The sequence below is a fragment of the Gallus gallus genome, chromosome 1, assembly GCF_016699485.2.
Source record: "Gallus gallus isolate bGalGal1 chromosome 1, bGalGal1.mat.broiler.GRCg7b, whole genome shotgun sequence".
NCBI lineage: Eukaryota > Metazoa > Chordata > Aves > Galliformes > Phasianidae > Gallus > Gallus gallus.
In genome coordinates this window covers 13,381,259-13,401,424 of record NC_052532.1, presented here as the reverse complement: position 1 = coordinate 13,401,424, position 20,166 = coordinate 13,381,259, and the positions used below count along the sequence as shown (strand labels likewise).

At 38.0% G+C, this 20,166-nt stretch overlaps 1 protein-coding gene across 3 annotated transcripts in view; it reads left to right on the top strand.

Annotated features, from left to right (window-relative positions):
- RELN (reelin) overlaps positions 1-20,166 on the top strand; it is a 273,059-nt gene that overhangs the window by 115,716 nt on the left and 137,177 nt on the right. For all 3 annotated transcript variants that reach the window (XM_004934740.5, NM_001305123.2, XM_040701261.2), the window contains exons 5-8: positions 3,600-3,632; positions 4,509-4,587; positions 11,403-11,499; positions 16,979-17,030. In XM_004934740.5, the coding sequence (XP_004934797.3) occupies positions 3,600-3,632; positions 4,509-4,587; positions 11,403-11,499; positions 16,979-17,030 (261 nt within the window). The remainder of the gene's footprint in view (positions 1-3,599; positions 3,633-4,508; positions 4,588-11,402; positions 11,500-16,978; positions 17,031-20,166) is intronic.

Below are 20,166 nucleotides of genomic sequence, written 5' to 3'. Positions count from 1 at the left end.
AACAAATTCCTTTACTTTAAAGTTTCTTAAAGGGAACAAATTCTCATTTGAGCTAATATACATTGTTAAGCCACACAAATACTGATTCTAAATTTCAAACCACCCAATCATATATCACTATCTGAGTGAATCGTGGTTTAAAATGTATACAACGATAGCCTTTTTTCCTCTCTCAGTCTGAAGTACTGTAGTTTTTTCTTTTAATTTTGATCTTTGCAGTGCTTGGTTACTCTGCACCACATAATATCTTTTTAGTTTTCTCATTTTATACAAGGAAATTCTGTTTTACTTCAGACATATTATACGGCCCGCTGTACAGTCTGCATTGTTTTAAAATAAGTAGTTCTGTGAATGGATAAAAAAAGACAGAAGAAAATACTTTTAATTTTCTGTGATGTTCTTCATTTGTAATATTTTGAGGACCTTAACTACAACACTTGAGGACCAACACAGTGGTGTTTTGCAATGAAATGTAAAATGTAATACAGGAACTATTCTGAAATGTAAATGTAATACAGGGAGATTAAAGTCTAAGATCATCACTTGTTAAGTGGTAACTTCACAGTCTTTTGTTGTATTCAGCTCTAGAAATTGAATTACAAATTAGATGGAGGAATACCTGAGGCAAAAATGCTTGGGCCTCTCAGATCCTATAGAGTCTTGGGGAACAAAATCAACCTCCTCATCATAAAATCTTTATTTGTAAGAACAGCCTTTTGTCCAACACCAAGTGTTTGCTTAACTGCACATGTTATTTTGTGCGCAATTTCCTTCATTTCAGTCTATTGGTAAGCAGTGTTGTTTTGCAATATACTGTGTATATAATTGAATAGGCCTTTTAGGAAAAATCAAATGCTGTATAAATGGCTAGTTATAATTAAAGAAATAATGCCGAAGGCAAAGAAATTTGTAAATATAAAAAATGCAAGTTTGTCCTGTACCTGTACCTTTTGGCTGAATAATGAAATTTTGCATAAATTCAGAAAGTACCATTAGCGATAGTGTATATTCGGGGCTTGACTGCCTTGTGTGGAAAGCTTCCAAACAGCAATAGCAAGCAAGCTGAGATGAATGAGAATTTAGTCTTTCATTTAATTTTGAGGTCCGAATTGCTTTTGTTGGAGAGGAACGTCTCTTTCAATTGAGTTTCTCTTGCAGGCTAATGAAATTTGCTCAGCCAGCTAACAAGTCTGTCCATGACCTGGCCTGACATGACCGTTCTTCTTGTAGAAGAGCACCAGTAGCGGCTCTCAGCCATGCCTGTCCTTACAGATCCCCCCTTGTGATGACCCAGAACTAATGAAAAGGGTTAATGCAGAGCATCAGAGACAGAGGTCTTATTTTAGGCTTAACCACTAGCAGCATCAAGAGTATTTCAAATCCCACACCACAGTGTATTTCCTTTCCTGCAGGCAAAAGAACAGAGCAGCTGCATTGTTATACCTAGGAAACAATTCAGCTAATCCAAGTTAATCCATTTCTTCTATGCAAAGAGTTTCTAAAAGTCTTCTAAGAAGTATATACATGCCTCCATGGAGAAGAACAATGATTAGGAGTGCAAGATACAAATGCTGTCTTTTCCTGAGCAGTATCCACCAGCATTACCGTGGCGGCAGTGCCGAGATCTAGCTTGCAGTTGGAGTCTAATTGCTCCAGCTAGTATAAAGTTGTGATGAGAAGTCTGGGCCACTGTTAGTCATGATTAGCGTTTCTGCTTGGAAAGATAAGTTGGCTGCTGCTCACACCTTTACATGGATCAATTTCTTCTATAAAAATACAGTATGTTAGAATCATAAAATCACAGAATCTTGGAGGCCTTTAAGACCCTTAAGATCATCAAATCCAGCCATCACCTGACACTACAAGTCCACCACTAAAACATGTCCCTAAGCACCACGTCCACGCATCTCTTTAATTCCTCCAGAGGTAGTGACTCCACAACCTCCCTGGGCAGCCTATTCTAATGTCAAACTGCACTTTCCATGTAGAAATTCTTCCCAGCATCTAATCTAAACTTCCTCTGGTGCAACTTGAGTCCATTTCCTTTTGTCCTGTTAGATGCAAAAGAAAAAAAACATTCATATTTCTTTCCTGTCTGCAATTTCTTTTCAACATAAGTCCCTTAAGAATGTCCTAGCTCTCTGTTGCAGTGAAGCTTTCAGTGGTCATGTTGTTGTCTTCAGCGCTGGGAACGTGTAAGGTTACTGGATGGCGTAAAAGATGGCAGTCTCCTGTGTTGTAAGTCAGCTGAGGCAAAGCCTTCTGCCTGAGCTAAACCCAGACTGCTTGCCATCCTTTTCTGATCTGCAGATACCTCACTTGTTTCTTGCTCCACCTTCTTAATCACCAACATTCCCATGGAATGTTGCAATTTCATTACAGCATGTCATGCCTCTAAGCAAATCAAATGGTTAAGGAGACAATAAGAAGATAAAAAATGAAATTTCTGAGATTTGTTTTGGATGACTATGTGTGAGGCCCTACACAGCTTGCTGCATTCATTTTTCATTTTTTTCTAAATTTTTAAAAATTGGTCAGATGTTTTGAAAAAATTGCAGTATTTCAGTAATTTTTTTTGCCACATTCTGAAGAAATCAGGACTATGATATGATTTAGGTCAGTGCTCAACAAGAAACTCAGAATCATCTTTTTTTCTCTTATTTGTGTTCTGTTTTCTGAAGTACAATATACAGCTAGAAATACAGCCACTTTTATGAGGTACTGAGAGGCAAACAAGATAGCTGCTTCCCACGAGCTCACTTGTATACACTCTTTGAATGAGATGTAATATATTTGGGGTTTAAGACTGTGTGAAATCATCAATGTAGCAGCTGCTATGGAGTATCTAACACTGTTCTACCTTCCCCGAATTCTTTGTTTATATATGTATTTATCTTCATTCATGTAACTTTACACCAAGATTCCTGTTACAAAGTGTTAGGAAATGACTACTGAATCAAGTTTAGTGATTTCGAACATACATACCCATATACAGTGTGTCATTTATATATTCTACTATTTTGTGGAAGGATCTACTAGGGAATCAGTTCAGCAATGCATGCAAAAATGTGCTCCAAAATAAGTGTTTGATTCAGTGATATGCTGAGATAATCCCTTATTTGTTGCACAAGGTGAAGTAGGATTTTCCTTCCAGCAATGTGCCTAGTAAAATCTTGTCTAGAGCAGCATAAATGGTCAAAATATGACATTTTTTGCCTCTCCTAGACTTTATTTCTTTTATTCAACTTAATTTCCACTCTTCTATTAAATTATTTAATTACTGAATCTTAATCTGAGCTATTTCTCGTATTTTATAATCCTTGACTAGAAGTAATCTTTCTTACCTTGCTGTACAACAATTTATATATTTCATTTATTATCGGTGCTTATTTTAATTAGAGAATATTTATTTATTTTTAGCTCCTATTATATTTTTATAATTCTTAATGTGTCATATTTTTCATAATTAAAATGTCTGAAGAGTTGACTTAGTAGAACACGCTGCTAGAATTTGTTTTATGCCAAACTGATCTTTAATGCTGCAATTAAGCACTGATCACAGCAGATATTCATGCACTGTGTGTCTTTGTTCTCCACAGCTCCAACAGAAGCTCCATTACATCCTCACCTAGGTAGGTGATTTGTCATTCTTACTACTAAAACTCAGAAACACTAACTTTGTTATAATAAACAATCTGTAAGGCCACATGAAACTAGCTCTGGGGAATTCAAATAAAAATGAAACTCATATAAAATGAATTGAATTATGTCTAACTCTGATTAGTTGTTTTTTCATTGTGATTTTTATTGTTGTTTATTTATTGCCTTTGAGCCTTTGCAGTGTGAGTATATCATGCTGCACAGATTTTCTTTCTAGCTCTGCGTTAGTGCATTCATGTGAATAAGAACACATAACCTCCACTGTGGGAGAATGCTGTCACTCCAGAACAGGGTTACTGGGAAGGTTTTGTCTTTGTGCACCTCCAAGGTGCACCCAGCAATAGGGCAGTCCTGCAGAGCGCTAACCTGCACCCATCAACAGCTGAGCTGCAAGTTGGTCGTTGCAGATGAGATTCTGGCACCTTTGCTCAGTCTGAATAGCAGGTGATAGTCACTTAATTCATTTCATGCAAGCATTTGTAGAAAAAGGGTCTGTTTAATACAGCTACTGGTACAAGTTTCAGGGTTTGGATGTTTTGGCCATTATATATAAATGAAACAGTAAACTTAGGGCAAAAGATGAAGTCCAAAGCTTGCAGGTTAATGGTTGGAAACACTTGCGTAATCTCACTCACAGTTTAGGTATCTTGAATGAATCGACCTTTACTTCCACCTCCACTGACTGCAGCAGAAAAATCCCAATGAACTCATGGCTATTTGCTTATGAGTTATCAGAATGGACCTCCTGACTTTTAGAAACAAAGTGCTCTCATGAGGACATCTCATCTCTCCTTGTGCCAATGCTTCTAACTTCCAGATTCAGAAGTTGTTTTTTTCTTTTGTTCTAGCTGAAATGCACAGTGACAGCATCATCCTACGAGATGACTTTGACTCTTACCTTCAGCAAGAATTGAATCCTAGCATGTGGTGAGTTTCAGACTTTTCACACACATCTTAGTAAATTAAAATGTTCTGGTTATTACAGTGTATTTATTATATTAATTCCTAGATACCCCTGCTCACATTGTTGTAATCTTATGAATGTCTTTGCTCCATAAAGATCTAAATGTACTAGCTTATTAATTTATTGATTAATGGTTGAGTGAGAAATCCTAAGTCCATTGAAGTGAGCATGAAATTCTTATTCAGCTCAAATTTTGAATTAATCCAAAAATGCAAGGAGTAGAGCAGAACTCCCTGAATATATTTGTGTGAAAATGTTGATTTTTTCAAATCAAAGCACTTATTGGAAAAGATGATAAATTTGAATGCTTAAATTTTGTTTTTTGATTATTTTTTCATTTCCTGTTGATGTAATATTTATTTCTGGTGAAGCTAACTATAGTAAAACTCATTTTAAGCTGAAATAAAATACTTCTAAAACATCCAAAGTAGAAAATCAACTGGAGTTGAAATTTATTTCAGTTCATTTCAATTCAATTCATTTCATAAATGTAACTAATTTCATCGATTTCATTCATACAAGACAGGGATACTTTAGTGAGTTACTTTATCTCTTTCAGACAGAATGTGCCTTTTAGCAGTTACTGGATTTTTTGTTTAGGAATACATTTGTTCTTTTAAATCTGATTTAGTTTTCCTTTTTATTAAGGTCTCTCACAGTTTCCTATATGTGCAGATCTTTTGCATTTCACCATCTCATGTAAAAAGATTATGGTTTATGAAATGCTACAGATATTTTTCTTTTGCATATATTTGTTGTAACAGTTTTTAGTATGTGCCTGCTTTTTTTCTCCTTTTGTTCCTTTTGTATTTTCTCTTTAAATGTTTTTCTGGACAGATGCATTAAGGACCTGGAATGCTGTAATATAAAAAAAAATACCCAGCTTTTTTTTTTTTTTATGGGAATGAATAGATCAAGGACTCTTAATGGGTTACAGAATAGCTGCCAAGGTAGATAGCTTTAGCAGCAGCGTGTTAAATGGACTTGAGTGGAAGGAAATGAGAGGAGGCATTATTTCCCTGCAGATGTCTCATAACTCACAGAGAGCCTGTCTGTTGGGAGGCTCCATAATTTATTTATTCATTGCTCTCTTATCTTCAAATTCATCCTTGCTTTTCAGAAGTCTCAACAGAGAAATTTCAGTCTAAAAGAGGCCCTGGTCTCCTGCTCTTTTGTCTCTGAGGTTTGGATATTGTCCCTATGGAATAACCTTGACCCACCTTGGCTGGTGGATCAGTGCATAGAGGTGTGAGCTGGGTGAGAGTCCTAAAACTCACCGCAGTCCTGCAATAGATGCCTTGATAGTCTTCTAATGACACCAGAAAGGCAACATCTTCGGCAAGGCTCAGTGGAAGTGGAGCACAAATAAAACTATAATGAGGTGTCATGAGCTTTTCTGCATAAAGGATTTCTACAGTAGCTCTCCCTCCAGTGAAGAGCTGCTTAGTGGCAGAAAGCTCACTCTCATTTGGTTGTCTTGAGGGAGTTAAATCAGGGATTATTAGCAGTTTACACCATCCCCCCTAAAATTGCATTTTTCCCCTGGCAGCTGCTGAAATCCCATCTTTATCACAAACAATTGCAGTGAGTGCTGGAGCAGGATTTCCAGCTCCACTCTGGCCCTGCTCCTCTGTGCTCTGAGCGCAGGAGCAGCTGCCTGCTGCACCAACCCTCCGGCAGTGCCTTGTCACCAGGGGCCAGTTAGACTAAGCCCCTCTAATAATTTCTGAAGCCATTATTTGTGTAAAGATGAAAAGAGAGGAGTTAATAATTTTTTCCTCTGGCCTTTTCTTCCCAGATCCTATGCAACACTGGCTTGGTGTGATTAGCATTGTCACAGCTCCTGTACCACTCTCTGCATGCACAACTCCAGCAAGATGTGTACAGTTCAAGTGCACAAGCAAAGCCTTTTGTAGCTTGTGTGTGTGTCTAATTCTAAGTCCCAGCAGAGCCAGAGTGCCACCCCAAATCAAATAGCTATTTTGCACAATGGCACTGTATGATTTGGAGAGTGTCTGCTTGTTTTAATATAGATTTCTGATCTTCTGAAATGCATTACAAGATGCATCCTACCCAGCAGCCATTTGTTCCTTCAGAGGCTCAGGAAGATGAGAGGGATATCTATGGGTGTTTCTAGAGCTGTGATGTGAGAAGAAAGGAAGGGATGGGATAGGGCTCTTCATAAACAGAAAAATCACAACATCTGGGAATGGGTTCCTGGTAAAAATCACAGTTTGGTAACAGAGAGAAAACAGGAAAAATTGAAGTGGAAAAGAAAGAGGAAAGGAAGAGGCAGCACGTGAAGAAACATCAGGTGAAGGAAGAAACGGAGCGCTTCTGTAATGGGAATACAGGAACTGTAGCATCTTTCTTTTCTTTCATTTTCTTGGGACTCAGCCACCATGGAGATTTCCTTGTGGAGTGTGTCCAACTGAGTTTTCTACTTCTGTCTTCCAGCAAGCAATACTGTCAGAATGTGACTATTTCTAAAGTTGCCAAACTTTAGAAGCATACAAACTTGTTTACTTAAGCAAAGATTTCCTTGCTTTTCTAATCACGTTTGCCATTTACTTTACAAAGATCTCTCTTTCTTCTGAAATAATATGTCTCTTGGATTCATAAATACTCAATGTATTTCACGTCTAACATGTATTCGGTGTGTAAGGTAGTTAAGTGAGTCCCACTCTGTGGTCAACACACCACATGCTAAGCAGTTCACAGCTGACCTGCAGAAGACGATGACTTGTACTGCATTTTTCAATGAAAAGTCTAATAGCACAACTGCTTCATGGTCTATATGCTGTAAGCTTGCAGGAGTGTGCTAATTTGGAAAGCCCAGAAACCACGGAAGTAATTGATTTCCTCAGTAGAGAAAGGAAATTTGCATCGTGTAAATTTAAATACAGGAAGCCCTTGCACAGGGAAGCCTGTTCTCTAGTCTTCAGGGGAGGTAAGGCTTAATGAAACTTTTCTGAAGGCAGAAATGCATGTTTCTGGAAATGTAATTTGCTTTTTTGATGTTAGTTGATACATAAGATAAATACTTTGTAGTAGCAGCAGAGAAAGAAGATTTTGGACATTTTCTGAAAGATGTGATATATGCCTTGGAAAATAAAACACCAAATGACATTTGGATGAGAAATGGATGAAAGGACCAATATAGGTGATATGTGAAAAATAGTCTAGTTCATAGGATACATGTTTCTATGGTCATCTTGCCTCTAGATAACCTCATAACTGAGAAGAGTAAAAAATGATGCTATATAACAACTAAAACAGTTCAAACAAGAACAAATCTAGAAGAAAATATCTTTATACTGAATGAATTGATCTTGAGACAAGGAGGGTGTGGGGGGGGGGGGGGAAGCAGATGCATAAACTAATAGTGGTTTTGGCATTCATGCTTTTAGATAGAACTCCATGCTTTAACAACAGAAATGTAGATAACAAGGAATTCAGTACATTTGAAAAACTCTATGGAAGCTGTTGCTGGCTAAACTCTCTCAATTTAGTGCCATGTTTCATCTCAAAACCCATCGACACTCCAAGCAGCAATCAATTACAAAAGATAAACTCCTCAAAGGTGATTTGAAGAAAAGCTGAGCAAGTAAAATCAATCAGCAAGAAACAGACTCCATCACTTCTTCATAGCATATGAGAAATGAAGAGGTACAGTGATATTTCCAGTGGCACAGAAATGGCAGAGCTTTGTGACAGGAGAGAGAGGTCCTGAAGTGATTTCCAAATTGCACTAAAACTGTGGGATTAAACTTCAGAAAGATTTATGTATTAAAATCTCATGGCAGTTTGAGATGTTTACCTTCTTTATAGTGGAAACATCACAAAAGACATCAGTCAGTATAATGTCCACAAACTCAGGTATTGTAGAGGGAAACGATATGACAAATAGTGATGAGGAAGCAGCAGATGTTTCCCCTTCAGCAAAGTGAAGAACAATAGCTGAGAGAGATGGGACTCTAGGCTGGGGATGAGAGTGATGGCAGTCTGCAGAGAAGACATCTAGATGAATATGACAAACGTCAACAGTGCCAGTGAGAACCAGCTGTGAAGAGAAAGCTGAAGTGATTATAATGTGCTAAGACTTTATACCAGGCAGGTGAGAAAGCAAAAAGCTGCATCTAGACAGAGCGATTAATACTGTCTTCTGGTTATATAAATGGAAAAGGAATTAACCTTACTGTCTGCACCAGGAGAGGAATAAATTGGGTTATTTCTAAACACATAATATGATGATGATGATGATCTGAGGAACACCAGATCAATTATCTTACTCTTCATGCATTCCTGTCAAGCTGCTGGGCAATTTGTTGTCAGAAGTGATACATTTCAAAGAGAGCACAAAGGTTTGAAGAAGGATTACCAACAGTCATACAATTTCTAATGAGAGGAGTCATCCTAGAGAAGATGAGTGGTGATGAAAGAGCTGTATTACATTTGTAGACCATATTACAGGAGTACAATAAATTAACAGCTAAATCGCTTTATATTTATTGATATATGATAATTAAACAATTAGATTATCACTTGGCTTAAGTAGTATGTCCTTTTATTAGGGCATAAATGTTCCCTACATAGTATTCCTAGGTAAGGTTTTCCTGCCATGTGTGTGTCTCTGCATATATGGAGATTTCAGGCAGTTACTCTGCTATAAAACCCAAAAGCATAGGGGCACATAATATAAATAATAAAATAATGATTATAAGCAGCCAGAATACTACAGAATTCCAGGTATTATTCTTATTCCTGTTCCCATGTTCTTCAGTTACCAGAGTTTAGAGATCAAGTGAAATTTAGATAATGAGAAAACATACACGCTATAAACCCTGTTTCTGTGCCTTCTCCTAAGGCACACTTCAGTTCGCTCAAATGCTCTCTTCTTGAGCTATATTGAAAAATAAAATTGTGGGCCAACTGTGGCTTATATAAGTAAATATTAATTCATTGAAATCGGTAGGAACTACATTACTTTATTAGAGGATTCAGTTTTGCTACTTAAATCCAAAATACTAAATGCTATCAATGTGATTTGCTGAATAACCTTAGTTAAATATCCATACGAGGAAAAAATCAAGGATGTTTTAAATCTGACTTTATTCTGGGAACTGGAAATGAAATTTACTGTAATAAAATCTTAGAATAAGGGAGTGACTTATGAAGAGGGAAGAGGCATTCATCTTTGATTTCTGTAATGGACTGGGGCACATTAGAGCCGGCCCTGCATTGAGTTGACCCTGGATCAAGTGAAGAAACCCAAAATAACAAGTGCAATCAATTATTCACTACATCTATGCATCTGAAAGTCTAACATCTATCCCTCAGCCCCAGCTCTCTGGATAGATTTGACCCTTTGACGATGCTGCTGGACCATTCCCAGCAATGTAGCCAGAGATTTAATTTGTCCTATCTGTGCCCATGGTGTGCTTATGGTTTTTAGACACTCAGGAATAGAAATATCCTGCTTCAAGATGCTTACAGAAAGACCTGACAGAGGTTTGGCACAACACTTATCATTGAAAAGACAAACAAGTGCTGTAAATTAGGAAAAGAAGTAAAAAAGATCAAGGAAATTTGTATAGGAACTAACTGTGATCATTGCTATGATCATATGTACCAACAAGTCCCTGTCTTGTTGAAATCTCTTCCTTTCCATCTGATTTCTGTCATCCAGAAATTAGCTGGAGGATTAAAAGAATGAAATCAAGCCTCTGCAGATTACTGAACTATGGGAATGTGTATTTTTGTGACACTCTGCATCAGAAAAGGTAGCCAAGCCAGAGGCACTTTGCATGAGAGAAGACAAGGAAGAAAAGATCTAAGCACCCCTTACTGAAGTCCATTTCACTTTAGACTCTAAAAATACCAGTTATCAAAGTACAGACAGAAATTGGAAAGAAATGACAAGGTTTGGTGTGAATTCACCATTGCTTACAGTAAATTTGTCCCCAGAGCAAATGTTGTCTCTACATTTGATTTTAAAGGGGATGCCTGAAGACAGTATTGCAACACAGATGGCAGACATTGAACACTCCAAGCTCTCCTGCAAAAGTGCCACCTCCCTGCTTGGTTCTCACCTTCAGCCTGCCCTTTAGAACAGATAATCCTGCAGCTGGAGGGTTCAAGGTTTCAAAATCTGCAATGTCCATTCCTGTTCCTGTTTGGAGGGAGTACGACAGTCTTGTCAGGAAGAACTCAGTGAGCTGCCTGAAGGCCAAGCTCTGTGCTAGGCCTTGGTCTCCATCCATGCTGCATGAGGGCAATAGAAGACTGAAGGCATACTAAGGCTGGCTTTCTCTCCAGACTGGTTTAATAATAAACCACTCTCCAGAGTGGTTTATTCTGTTCATTTCCATGAATGAGGTTTCTGTCCCTGAGAGAAAGGTGGTAAAGCCAAAGCCATGCAAAAGTGATGCAGGAAAGCAGGAAAGTGGTGTTTGCAAACTGGAGCACCTCTGAATTACATACTGTCCCTGTGATCTAGTGGCATCATAAAATCACTCAGTTGCACTGGTTTGTTCCTCTGATCTGATCCTACCCAAGTTTTACAGTCAAGAGCAAGTGCCTATCTATCTATCCACGTGGTCCTTTATCAAGAGGCAGATTTAGCACACTGGACTTAGAGGTGCTTGACCTTGTGTTAGCTAAACAGTCTGATTTGAGTGCCAAAATATAAGTCTTATTTTACAGTCTCCTTGCCTGATGCCGTCTCCAGTGTGTGGTTTCTCGCTTCCATTTTGAACATGTTCTGTTCTTCCTGCAGGTCTGAATGCAGCAACTGTGAGATTGGAGAGCAGTGTGGCGTGATTATGCATGGCAGTGCCATCACTTTCTGTGAGCCATATGGTCCCCGAGAGCTGGTAAGTGCTTTGCAGGTTTACTGTTTAGCAGACAGTCTCTTTAGCAAAGGTGATGATACCATGGAAGAACACCACAGGAACATCCAAAACAATAGATGACTGATAACCAAAAATTGTTGCAATTCTTGCAAGAGAAAATCTCTTGATCCAGTGCATATTTGTTATTTAAAATATCCATAAAGACAGAGAGGCTGTGGATGCCCTGTCCCTGAAGGTGTTCAAGGCCACGTTGGATGGGGTCCTGGGCAGCCTGGTCTAGTATTAATTGTGGAGGTTAATGGCCCTGCCTGTGGTGAGGAAGTTGGAGGTTCATGATCCTTGAGGTCCCTTCCAGCCCGGGCCATTCTGTGATTCTATGAAAGGTGTTGTAACGGAGCTCTGTTGTCAAATTGTCATCACTGTCTTTTTATTTCCAACAAAGAAATAAAGACAAGGTTCATTGTTCTTCTTATATTCTATTAGCCCTGTCCCTTTTTTTTTTTTCTTGTTGCTGTTGACAAATGTTAATTTGTTTGCAAAACATCACTTGCGAACAAGACATCTTACAGATTTAAATGCAGCCCAGAGCAAGCACCTGCCAGTCTAAGGAAAGTGTATGTAGCAAATTGAGTCATGATGAACGTGACAGAATTAATTTCACTGGGGTGTAGTTTAGCCATAAAATTGCTGAAAGAAACAACATGGTGCAACTTGCATTAACTTGGGATCATCTGGGTGGGAGAAATTAATTGAAAGATATATAACCAATGCCCACATGCTGCAGCTGACACCAGCAGTTAGCTGCAGTGATGTAGATAAAATGGGAGTTTTTGAAGGAACTGAAAAATTACAAGAGCAGCTCAAAGCCTGTATAATTCAAAATTAATTTTCATGTTTTCAATAGTATTCTGAGTGGAGGGAGAGGCTAATGAGAGCTATTTGGAGAGGATAGATGGAAGAGTGCCATAAAGCAGAAGTGGTTTTGGCCAAGAATCTTCTCCTTGTTTTAGACACTGACAATTCCTTTAATGGGATTAATTTTACATCTTTAACTGAGATCAAAATTGCACAAATGTAATGTAGATGTTGCTGGTGACTCAAAGGCATAAACAGATTTAAAAGCAATTCATTTATTTTATGAGTAAAGGAGAGTTTCAGTCATTCTCTCCATAGCCAACTCCAGCAGGGGAATCCTGACAGTGCTGCTAAATTGCCTCTCTGCTACTTTGAATCCTATCTGAACATGCTAAGCTTCATTAACTGCCTTGAGAAGAGATGCATTGTTTTATGCCCTGTACAGAAATGAAGTCACACCACTAGGATGCTTTTCCCACATTTTTTTACTCATTTTAAATTCCAGTATTGCATGTAGGTAACAATTCCTGAAAAATAACCTAATTGCATTTAGCAAACCAAGGGTCCCAAGTAGTTTAAAATGTTGTTAATTAGATGTCTTCTTCCTGCTGATATGTAATTTAGCCTACCTTTATTAATCACAAATTGACTTCAAAATCCAGCAGTGGACTGTATCTCTTGTATTGCCATATGGTAAAATGGCACTGTCATAGCATTAGGAACTTGGAAAAAAATGTATTATGATGCCTAAGAGGTGTGATTAAATAATCAGCTGAAAAAATAATCATGCTTATAAACAGCTCTAAGCCTAATAATGCAAGTATAAATATTATGGCAATGTTGCCAAAAAATCAAATACTTATGAAGGGTTTAATATTTGGGGTGAGCACAGGACACTGCTCATACCACAGGTCTGACCTGGGTTCATTTTCATATATGGACACAGATTTTAATCTTAATGTTCTTTGAAATGACTTGATATTCATGTGTAACCATCTTTCAGCATCTAAACAATTCATCTCTTCCTGTCAAAAAATTTAAAACCTTTTTTACTTCTCCAATCTTTATGTATTTTTTGAGTCCCGTGCTTGAAATTGCTCTTGAGATCTGTTTCTGTTCAAAGCTCCTTTTTCCACGTTATTGCTTTAAAATACTAAGTGAAGAGGAGTTGAATTTGCAAAATGTGTTATATCAACAACTGTGACAGCTACTGGTTTTCTTCCTTGACCTCCGTCTCTGCTCCTTACTGCCTGTAGCTGTCTGCTGCTGCAGGGAGAGGTTGTTTAATACCACCTGTCTGCGTCTGTTGGTGAGAATTTACCACTGGTAAAATCCTGGAAAGATATTTAGTGTGAGGGATGTTGCAGAGAAAAATAGCTACTAAAGACTCCCTGCCAGCTCAGAAAAAAGTAGGTTTCCTTTCTGCAGTATCTGAACTTAGCAGTCCTTTACAAGACTTTTCAAAAGGTTTTTGGAAGATCAAACGTTGTCGTTTTGTTTTTTGTTTTCTAAAACATTACCTGAACAACTCTCAACATATTCTCTTTTGTTTTTTTTCTGAATGTCTTTTGTGATAAATGATAACATTTCATTTCTTGGTAATATGAGCTACTGAACATTGATAAAGGGTTTCGTTTTGAAATTAGAACTTGCATAACATAACATAATTAATTGAATGTAAGCTAATATAATAGGTACTCATAACTCAAGTCAGAAAGCACTTTATTACTTAGCATGATAAATGTGATGCATAATATTGAATCAATCCTGACAGAATGAACATAAATTGGGACATGATTGCAATTTTAAAAGAGCTGATATAAACGCAACCCCCTTGGTTTTGCTTAAAGACTATAACTGCCTTTTAGAAATATTCCAAGGAGAGAAAAATTGTATTTTCAGCAAATATAATGTACAGATAATGGCAAATTTTCAAATAGTTTTGAAAATTGCTATTCAAGATTATTGCGATGGTTGAGAATCTGTCCCACCAAATCTGTTCACAGATCATTAATAACTGTGATTAATTACTTAAATTTTCATTCATCCTCCTAAAGCACTTGTAGCCTTATTATCAGCTAATCTTTACTGCATTTCAGTGAAGATCCCATTTGTTAACACTTATAAGAAAATTTCCTCTGTATTCAGCATGTATGTAGAAAAAAAAGACATCAAAAACTCACACTAAAACAAGCCATTTCATGGACCCTTTTCTTCTCAGTGTGGAGGAAGGAAAACAAAGATCTCTCTAATGTTCTTTGTCATTCAAAGAAAAGTTGCTTGGATAATACAGTCATGCCCCATGCTCACCTACACCCACTAGAACATTCCCAAGACCAGGTCTCCACCTGTTATTAAATTCACAAATACCTTAACTTGGTGCAAACCAGCACTGAACAAAGCTGAATCCCTTTTGCTTTTCTGGACCATTGCCTGGAGGCAGAGATGCTATCCGTACAAGCACTGGTGGGCTGCATAGTAAACCATGTTATTTATAAATGAGTACAGTTTAAAACTAACTTGCAAAGGAAGAAGACCATTAGCTCAACTGAAATCAGCTACTCAAGCTGATCTACCTGTTATAATCTAAATGCTGATGTTAATACATGGAAGGGGATGGTGAAAGCTGTCCTGACACCCAGGAATTTGTTAATAATATAGATGTGAATATACATACAAATTCTGATTATACATTGGCAAAGATATGGATATTTTTCTGATCCTAAGTAACAGTCAGAAAACCTCTGCATTTTGGATTAGCTTTTGTTCATTGTCCTGCAGCAATGTGCAGGGTAATAAGGGAGTTCAGACATGAGAGATTTCTCTCTCCAGTTTTCATATATATCTACACAGTAGATAATTAAAGTGAATAGGAATACCTGATAATGGAAGAATCTGTGCTTTTGCTGCGTGACTTGGGGAAATTATACAGAAAATGTGCTTTTTGCCATTCAAAAATGCTGACAAAATTGTGTTTGTAATACTGCTATAGTAGGATCTTCCAAATAACTGGGTCTACTTTTTGAGTGCTAGTTTTTTAAGAAAATGACAGTTCTGTGTTCACGAGCTCCTTTTTTTTAATCTGTATTTTGCAGTTCACCAATTTTATTATTGGTGGTGGTGATCTTCTATTCAATTTCAATCCGTTTCTATTCAATTTCTCCATCCCTCAGAGCATTCAAGTCCTCCAGGTACTCTACTTGTAGCCACCTGCACACAGGTCCCCAGCTCAGCACTGGTGTCCAAAGCATAGAGCTCTGCTAGCTGCAGACCTTGCTTCTAGGGCTGAGTTTAGCTTCTCTTTAGCCATGTCCACATTATGATGTTCTGAATGAGTGAGGGTCGCAGATTCCTAATGGAAGAATCCGTCACTACTCTAATGGGAAATAACAAAGAAGTTTTGGTCTGTGGGTTCTGACGTGGGAGGACAACTCCAAGGTCTTCAGATCCAGGCTGCAAGCACCACTGGCAATAAATATCAGACGAATTTACTTAGGGCATTTGCTGTCACTGTTCTTCTAATTAAATGTCATTTTTAAGATTGCATAAATTTACTGTCTTATCAGTTTGTGCCTTTTTTTCCCTTTATTCTTTTGTTTCTTGCTGATGTGGTCTTTCATTCGTACATTTTTCCTTTTTCACTCTAGCCTGCAATGTCTGCTTATAGTGATAACTCATATCTCTGCTGGGTCTTCTGCAAATGGGAATGAAGCAAACTTTGAGTCTCTTCTTTTTGAGATGATGATCCAGTAGCTCTTTCTCTTTGCTAAACAGCTGCTATGATTTTTCAGCTCCTCGACAAAATACCTAGATCAGGCAGTATCTTTACAGTAGTGCTTCTGGCTTGCTTCTTACATAGCAGTAGTGTTAAGCTTAACTTTCAAAATGTGTTGAAAATAATTTTGAAATAATACAGGTGGTCCTATCTTCTTCACAATACTGTAGTGCTTTTTATCTTATAAAACTGTCCTAATTTGAACTACTGAAATATGAGGGTATTGAAATAGGGAGAAAGAAAAGCAACATAGGTGGGCAGTGTCCTGAATACAGAGTGAACTGCTTGGAGTTTTTTGCCTGTTTGTAGGTCCTGGTTGGATCGGTAGATGCTGCTACAAAATTTCATGGTATATATTATGCTGTAGCACCAAGTTTTTGTTTGCTTTACTGATGAAGACTAAGATTATATTATTTCCTCTAAATATTTCATTATTTTATATTTATTTAATGTTATTGTCATTATTTATTTATACTCATTTTTGTTTCTTGTTCTGTGCTGAGAGAAGTAAAAACAATTATATATGCACATGTTTATCCAAGCTGGCCATAGATGACAGGGTTGCTTCATTTTTTAGATCTCCTAAACCCTGATCAAGTGCCAGCATTTCACATCATTTGGCAGACATCAATACTGTAAAAAATAAAAAAAGGAAAACAGCTATGACATGTGATGAGATATCAATAATCAAAATGACATAACAGCAGTGTCCACAATCACTCAACCTGAAAGGATAGGAAATTAATAGTTTTTTGCACTGGAGATCTAGGTATCCAGAGACCTTCCAGGCTTTCAAAGAAAAACAAGTGATGAATGTACTGTTTTGCTGACCTAACACAATCTCTCTGCTGTTTGCTCTTCTTCCTGTAGACTACCAATGGCCTTAACACAACTACTGCATCCGTCCTTCAGTTTTCCCTTGGTAAGTTTAGCTCAGTCTTTCACCTGAGAAAGTGTAAAAAGTCGTTGTTGCAATGGAAAATGACCCTCAGTTTTATTTTCATTGTTTTGTTTGGTGGCACTCGACATGAGAGATTCAAAACATCTTGTAAAAACTACAGCACATTTATTCATCTCTTGATAATCCATGAAACTCCCAATATAAACTTTGAAAAGGAGCAATTCCAGTGGATATTCTGATGATGGGAGATATGGTCGTGGAGTAATCTTTATCACATCTATTTTATAACCCAGTGGCAAATGCTATAATCACTTGTTCTTTCTCTAATGTGTGATTGCTGTTTCTAAAATAGAACTAGCAAAAGTGGATTTTTCTTCTTTAATATTTTAAACCCTTAATGTCTTCCAGGTTATGGTTGGATAAAGCTATTTTTAACATGTCTATACAAACAGAATAGGTAGCAGGACAGAACAAAACTAGGTGCTGTTTGATTCTGATTATTTACAGGGTGGTGGCATGCTCTACCACCTAGAATGCCTGCTGTAAGTTATCGCAGTGTGTGGTTGGGGCTTATTGCAGAAGTTGTGGCTTGGGCTGAGGGCAAACTCGGAAAACACTTAATTCCTTAAATTAAATCTCCGTGTTCAAAGTATGAAGGAAAAATGTCTTTATGACACAAATAGTTCAATAAAAAAGCAAGCAAGAAATATGGCTGCTTCCTCTGTGGAATCCTGGATATATATTTCCAAATTATATACCTATTTTTAAAAAAGTAAATCACTAGAAGTATTTCAGCAAAGGTGTGATTAAAGTCTGGAAATCTCAGTTGGAAATAAGAGCTATCGGGCAGCTTGGCAAGCTGCTTCTTTTTTTAATGGGTCTGAAATCAATATCCTAGCAGGCTCAGAAATACATCAGTTACATTTGTTTCTACCTGAAGTCATTCATTTGACTATTTGAGCAACATTAAGTGTCACCGTGCAGCTGACAGCAGTGCTATTAGTGCTAACGATTGGTGTATGTGCTTTTATATAAAATTACCATTTTTAAAAAGCTAGCAAAATGTGTCTGTTCCTAAGCTGAATTACTGCACAAAGATCCAGCACCTCTAGCAAAAAACCAGCCTGGAGCTGCCCTGCAGCTTCACGCAACCAGTGGAAGGGCAGCAGCTCACTTGCTTTGTTAGGACATGACATTCACCCACAGAAGTATTCCTGGGGTTTTTAAAGCCACACATTTCTGTCTCATTCTCCCACCTGTGGCTGTACCATTCATAGTCAGTGAACGTTTGCTGTTCCAGCTTGGCAGCTGGGTCCCACTGCAGGTGGCATACGGAAGACTGCATTTCCCAGACGTGTAACAATTAGATCTAAAATTTCACTAGTAGCCTTTGGTCCTATCATCTGGGAAGGTCAAATAAAAAAAGGTCAAAGAATGGCTGAGTAGGAAATATCATGTATGGTAACAATATCCTGAACTGTACCAGTAGAAACCAGTAAAACACCCCATGTAATAGAGCAGAAGAGGGGTGATACGCATCTGAGTAAATAAAATTTCAGCCTAAGTTCAAAATGTATCACATTACCTGCATGCCTATGTTGGGCTTGAAATATAGCACAGATTGGTTTTGTAACTGATAAAAACCAGTGTGAGCCGGGAGACTGCTGCTGTGCTCAGCAGTACTTGGCTTTACAATCATAAAACTGAATAAGGCATTTGCCAGTTTCCATCTTATTCCCGAGTGTCCAGATTAATCATAACCCTATTTAGAGATTCATCCAAGAGAATTACCTTTTCTTAAAGAAGGTTCAACACTTTCTATCTACCACTGGAATGCTTAAGCTGAAATCCTTTGGGGTTGCCTATATATTAGATTTCTCACCTAGCTGTGGCCACATGAAAGTGCATATCCTTTGATTCCTCTCATCTCTAATTATCAAATGAAATTCTATATTTGCAGCTATATAAGCAGGTGAAGACTGGAAAATGAAGCAAAAAAATTGGCTTTGATTACATCATGAATCCCTGTATGGTCAGAAAGGATAAGATCCTAGTGAATTTTTCATGAGTTGATATTCTGTGTAGTTTTCTTAATATGCTATGCATCTGGTAGTCTTGTACTCTGAAGGGCAATAGAGTTCAAAAGGAGCACTGAGGATGAGGCCTTAATTAGGATGGAAAGGTAGTTAGTAAGCCCTATTCAGCACACAGGACAGCATTAATGCACAGTAGCTTTTCTGAGTAAGAGCAATGTCTCTGCCATGCTGCACTCATTCGGAGTCACCAGAGCCAGTGGCACTGCCTTGTGGTCCAGGGCTGGGGTGATGCTTACATTCGTGTGCTCTAGGCCCAAGTGTGCAGAAAATTTCAATTCCTTCAGATATCTTTAATCACCCATGACTACATATCTCCAAGATCAAGTACAGATATGTGAAAGACAAAATCTGGCAGTTTCCTCAGTACTCAATAGGGCTGTTGATGGAGATATTTAAAGCAATACCTTTGGACTCCTGTGGGCCAGGAAGTCTAGTTCAACAACTTGGGATTGCAGGACATTACAGAGATGTTAGCCTGAGTTGTTAGCTGAAATATTCTCTATTACTCACTCCAAAGCTCAGGCTTTTCCCCTTAGCTAAGCCCCTAGATTTCTCCAGGGATTATTATTTAGGCCCATGTGATGGAAGGTGACTAGATAGTAATGAGAGATTAATAACTGAGGTAGACGTGGGAAGAAAGCTACTCATGGAATCCTATAAGGGAAGAGAGAAGGCTTTAAGGGAGCACTGCCAAGCTGTCAGGTGTACAAGTGGCACTGTTCCTTGGGCATCCTCTTCAAGCATATGCTCCCACGTCTGTGATGCATGTGGGCTGTGCATACTCTGTGTGGGCGTTCAGCATTGTCAGACTATTTGCAGCCCTCCTTCTTCCGCAGTGCATGTGTCAAACACCAAGCTGAAGCTGATGAGCACCAACGCTTAGCCTGTTGTCCCATGCAGGTGCTCCTTGGAGCCATGTGTGTCTCAACATGAAAACTGTTTGTGGAGAATGTTCAATTTCCTTGAAAATAATTTGTTCCATAGCTCTTTCTTAATGCTCTAGTATTGATGGGTTATTTTTGACTACTGAACAATATTGAAAAATAGGAATAACTTGATAA